We start from the raw sequence: 5,426 nt of genomic DNA, 5'->3' as shown, positions 1-5,426 counted from the left end.
AATCATTTACTCACCCTCAAGTTGTTCCAAATCTGTATAAATTTCTTTGTTTTAAAGGAAGATATTTTGAAGAAAGTTTTTAACCAGGCCACTTTGGGGCACCATTGACTTCCATAGTAGGAAAAGAACTACTATGGAAATCATCAGTGCCCCAAAACTGTTCAGTTCAACACATTCTTCGAAATATTTTGCTTTGTATTCAACAGAACACAAGAACACACAGAACAAGAAAATTACCGAGACCGCTGTTTTGACTCCTTTGCGCATTTTATAAGCTTTTCACGAGTTCCCAGCCGGCCAAAATACCATCATATGCAGGCTATGCACACAGAACAAGTGCATTTACCTCACAAAAAAAGCAATACGTCATAAAATCCGACCAGTCAGATCAATGTATCCCAATGCCTTTAGGTTCGGTATCTTTGGTTCGGTGATAAAATTGCCAATATGAACACTAATCGGACCAGGACTAAATGTTTTTTATTTCTTTTTTGGTCCAGACCCAATACAAACCGAACTACACCCTTAATGATGAAAGAACTTTCATTTTTGGGTGAACTATCCGTTAACTGATTGGGGCAAATCTGCTAATTAATGAGATCAATAATTAATTAATCACTCAGCACACAAGCTGATGTTATACAACCCCTGGCAAAAATTATGGAATCACCACACTTAGAGGATGTTCACTCAAATTTTTTATTTTATAGCAAATAAACATATCAAAGATATGACACAAAAAAAATTTGTTCAATAGCTTAACATTCTCGCTTCATGAAACATGAGGTATGTTTCATTATTAAAATTTACAAAAAAATTTACAAACAAATCTACTTTTTTATTTTTATAGTCAATGGCATGTCTTTTTCCAGAGCATGTAGAGGGAAAAAGTATGTAATCACTCAATGTTGAGGAAAAAAATATGGAATCATCTGTTAATTTCCATTTTAAAACAAATACTGGGTAAAGTATCTGGGTAAATGTTTGTCAGTAGTAAAAAGGGAATGCTTACACACCTTAAAGGGTTGTTTGACTTGGCTAATTGAAATGAAATATGGCCCCAACAAGAGAGTTCTCAGTTGAAACAATGGAAAGGATTTTAAAACTCCTTCAGCAAGGAATTCCAATACGGAGTGTGGCCAAAGAAGTTGGTTGCTCCCAGTCAGCTGTGTCTAAAATTTGGTGCAAGTATAAATTAAATGGGAAGGTTATAAAGCAAGACCTATGGGCAAACCATGGAAGATGTCAAAGTGTCAAGATAAAATTCTCAAAGCAATATTATTTACAATAGAAAACACAAAACAAAACTAAAGAAAAACAGACAGAATAGGGAGCCAATTTTTGTGACAGAACTGTGAAAAAAAAAACAGCTGAACTTACATATAGTGCTTACTGAGCTAGAAAAGCCAAGTGAAAATGAGTTCTAACACTTAAAAGAAAACAAGGTTACAGTGGGCTAAAGAGAAACAATCATGGATTCTGGATGATTGGATGGAAGTGTTATTCAGAGAAGAATGAAGGAGAATTACTCTGGAACTTTTGTCTGGCAATCAAAAAACAATCAAATTTTCCAACTCATTTATGATATGAGGTTGCATGTCAGGTATAGGACCAGGGGAGATGGCAATCATTACCTCAACAGTAAACGCACAGGTGTACGTTGAAACTGTGGACACTTTTGTCATTCCATCAATGGTGGTGATGAAATAATTTTTCAGGAATTTTTCTTGCCAAAGAGCAAAATGTGTTAAAGCTTTTCTTCAGGAAAGGCACATCAACTCAATGACATAGCCACCAAATAGTCCAGATCTCAATCAAATTGAAACTTTAATGTGAAAATTATAAAAACTGGTCCATGACAAGGCTCCACCCTGCAAAGCTGATCTGTCAAACTCTATTTGAGAAAGCTGGAACCAGCTTGATGGGGAATATTGTTTTTCATTAATGAAGTCTATGCCTCAAAGAATTTAGGGAGCTAAGAATGTACTTTTTCCACATACAGCAAAACATCTTAAATGAACAGGAAGATTGGAGATTACAGACATAAACCTCCCCTTCAGTCTTGAAGACTTTTTTTTCTGAGCGACATACACAAAAGACTCATAACTCAAAAGGTATAATTTGATGGACACTATTTCACGCTGAGAAACTGCTGAAAAGACAAAATATTTTTATTTCTTTATTTGATATGGTATAACTCAGGAAGGCAGGAAGATCCAAAAATAAACATTGTGATGCTAATCATTCCATGAGTAATAGCTTGTGATCAGTGCAATATATTGTTGATTTGGGGTTAATTTTAATCTTGAGAATCTACTTTAATGTTGTGCCATTTTCTATGACCTTTTCATGACGTTGAGCACATTAAATCTACATATTTGTATTCGGTTAGCAGCAGTGCCATTTGTGTCATAAACACATTACTCAGAGGGTGAAAACGCAACAGAAGCATGTTGGAGGCTTAATCTGAATGTGTAAAGTCTCTGGTTTTGTATACAAAAAGTATGTGCTACCTATATGGGTTGAGTTTTTATTGGCTCTTAGAGACAAATGGGAGCACGGGCACTCTTTTAAAAGGTTGAGGGGAAAACATACAGCCAAGCTAAACATTGGGCAAACTTTTCCTTCTTGCTGCTACTGCAGAGCAGTAGGATTTTCACAAATTTGTCTTGAAAATATTGCATTATCTGCAAAAAACTGGTTACTTTGCCCATCCTAGTTCTCAAAAATTCCCGAAACTGGGAAGAAATGTTTGAGCAGTGAAGTTCAGCAATTTGTTGGGCAAAACCTCACTTCTAAAGACAGGCCTCATGTTACCCACATCTTAATCATTGCAAACTAACCCAAAAGGCTGCAAAGTCTTTTAGCAAACCTAAAAAGATAGACTTAACCAAGAAACCAATTCAAAAGGACAAAATTTTATTTTGTTACAAAAAATCTTGATGTGTGTTAACAGTTAAATGGATAGAGGGTTAGAATAGAACGGACTCCTCTGGGTCGTCCTGGTTTAAGGTGGCGTCGACCTCAGACCCCTCAGGATCATCCTGGTTTAAGGTGGCGTCGACCTCAGACCCCTCAGGATCATCCTGGTTTAAGGTGGCGTCGACCTCAGACCCCTCAGGATCATCCTGGTTTAAGGTGGCGTCGACCTCAGACCCCTCAGGATCATCCTGGTTTAAGGTGGCGTCGACCTCAGACCCCTCAGGATCATCCTGGTTTAAGGTGGCGTCGACCTCAGACCCCTCAGGATCATCCTGGTTTAAGGTGGCGTCAACCTCAGACCCCTCAGGATCATCCTGGCTGAAGGTGGCGTTGACAGAACTGGACCCCTTAGCTGCATCCTGGCTGAAGGTGGTATTGACAGAACTAGACCCCTTAGTAACGTCCTGGCTGAAAGTGCCGTTCACAGAACCAGACCTCTCAGGATCATCCTGGCTGAAGGTGGCGTTGACAAAACTGGACCCCTTAGCTGCATCCTGGCTGAAGGTGGTATTGACAGAACTAGACCCCTTAGTAACGTCCTGGCTGAAAGTGCCGTTCACAGAACCAGACCTCTCAGTATCATCCTGGCTGAAGGTGGCGTTGACAGAACCGGACCCCTTAGCTGCATCCTGGCTGAAAGTGGCATTGACAGAACCGGACCCCTTAGCTGCATCCTGGCTGAAGGTGGTATTGACAGAACTAGACCCCTTAGTAACGTCCTGGCTGAAAGTGCCGTTCACAGAACCAGACCTCTCAGGATCATCCTGGCTGAAGGTGGCGTTGACAGAACTGGACCCCTTAGCTGCATCCTGGCTGAAGGTGGTATTGACAGAACTAGACCCCTTAGTAACGTCCTGGCTGAAAGTGCCGTTCACAGAACCAGACCTCTCAGTATCATCCTGGCTGAAGGTGGCGTTGACAAAACCGGACCCCTTAGCTGCATCCTGGCTGAAAGTGGCATTGACAGAACCGGACCCCTTAGCTGCATCCTGGCTGAAGGTGGCATTGACAGAACTAGACCCCTTAGTAACGTCCTGGCTGAAAGTGCCGTTCACAGAACCAGACCTCTCAGTATCATCCTGGCTGAAGGTGGCGTTGACAAAACCGGACCCCTTAGCTGCATCCTGGCTGAAAGTGGCATTGACAGAACCGGACCCCTTAGCTGCATCCTGGCTGAAAGTGGCATTGACAGAACCGGACCCCTTAGCTGCATCCTGGCTGAAGGTGGCATTGACAGAACTAGACCCCTTAGTAACGTCCTGGCTGAAAGTGCCGTTCACAGAACCAGACCTCTCAGTATCATCCTGGCTGAAGGTGGCGTTGACAAAACCGGACCCCTTAGCTGCATCCTGGCTGAAAGTGGCATTGACAGAACCGGACCCCTTAGCTGCATCCTGGCTGAAAGTGGCATTGACAGAACCGGACCCCTTAGCTGCATCCTGGCTGAAGGTGGCATTGACAGAACTGGATCCCTCAATATCATCCTGGCTGAAGGTGGTGTTGACAGAACCAGACCCCTTAGCTGCATCCTGGGTGAAAGTGCCGTTCACAGAACTGGATCCCGCAGTATCATCCTGGCTGAAGGTGGCGTTGACAGAACCGGACCCCTTAGCTGAATTCTGGCTGAAGGTGGAGTTGACACTGGACCCCACTTCATTGCCCAGTCTGAAAGTGGTGTTGAAAGAACTAGACCCCTCACTGGTATCTCGGCTGAAGGTGGCATTCACAGAACTCAACCCCTCAGAGTTTGAACCGGACACACCAACTAAATTACCTGCAGAAAGATAGAGATGTCTCGCTGAAAACAGTGACAATATAATCTGGTTACTATAAACTCATTACTTTTGTACAACAAGAGTATTTTATGTTAAGAAACAAAGATCTACAAACATTTCTCCATCTACTCTATTAAAAAGTCACTCCAAGAGAAATATAAAGATTCCTAATCAACTAAGGAGCAGAATACTGAGAAACAGACATTAAATATGTAAATTTACTGCAAGAAAATAAAAAAATTAACTCACCATGCCATACCAATTGGAGACAAAGAGCCACCAAAACAATACAGTTAATCAAACCCATTCTTTAACACAAACTAAACACTGAGAAAGCCAACCTAACCATGAAAGTTAAAGTGTCAAACCCACCAGGTTTTTAAGTAGATAATAATTTGTTCCACCTGGATGACTTGTTAACTCATTATTGCGGAAAATCTGCTAATTAATGAGATCAATAATTAATTAATCAGCATACAAGCTGATGTTATATCCCATATAAAATTTCAATGTTTATCTCTTATGATTCATTGATCTCCACTGAATGAAGACCCATTAGCACAAAGACATATAATACACAGTATAAAGAGGACAGAAAAAGCAAAATGGTCCAAATATATTAGTGGCCCTACTGTAATTTAATACTTATTCATTAAACAGTAGACAAAC

The 5,426-nt window shown here is 41.0% G+C and overlaps 1 protein-coding gene across 1 annotated transcript; it reads right to left on the bottom strand.

Annotated features, from left to right (window-relative positions):
• Positions 1 to 2,954: 2,954 nt before the first annotated feature.
• On the bottom strand, positions 2,955 to 5,098 carry LOC137009911 (dentin sialophosphoprotein-like). The gene is made up of 2 exons (XM_067372521.1): positions 5,007 to 5,098; positions 2,955 to 4,756 (listed from the first exon to the last, which is right to left on the bottom strand). Exons 1-2 carry the CDS (start codon positions 5,062 to 5,064, stop codon positions 2,973 to 2,975), a joined length of 1,842 nt encoding a protein of 613 aa, XP_067228622.1. The 5' UTR covers positions 5,065 to 5,098; the 3' UTR covers positions 2,955 to 2,972.
• Between the last annotated feature and the right edge of the window lie 328 nt (positions 5,099 to 5,426).

The sequence above is a fragment of the Chanodichthys erythropterus genome, chromosome 3 (assembly GCF_024489055.1).
Source record: "Chanodichthys erythropterus isolate Z2021 chromosome 3, ASM2448905v1, whole genome shotgun sequence".
NCBI lineage: Eukaryota > Metazoa > Chordata > Actinopteri > Cypriniformes > Xenocyprididae > Chanodichthys > Chanodichthys erythropterus.
The sequence above is the reverse complement of the archived record's forward strand: the minus strand, read 5'-3'. Positions and strand labels throughout refer to the sequence as shown.

What these genes read in the sequence shown, in the direction of transcription:
- LOC137009911 (XM_067372521.1), bottom strand. Translation starts at nt 5,064, where the DNA reads ATGGGTTTGATTAACTGTATTGTTTTGGTGGCTCTTTGTCTCCAATTG. An exon ending in TCTCCAATTGGTATGGCATG is followed by an intron (nt 4,757 to 5,006) that starts GTGAGTTAATTT and finishes ATCTTTCTGCAG; the next exon opens with GTAATTTAGTTGGTGTGTCC.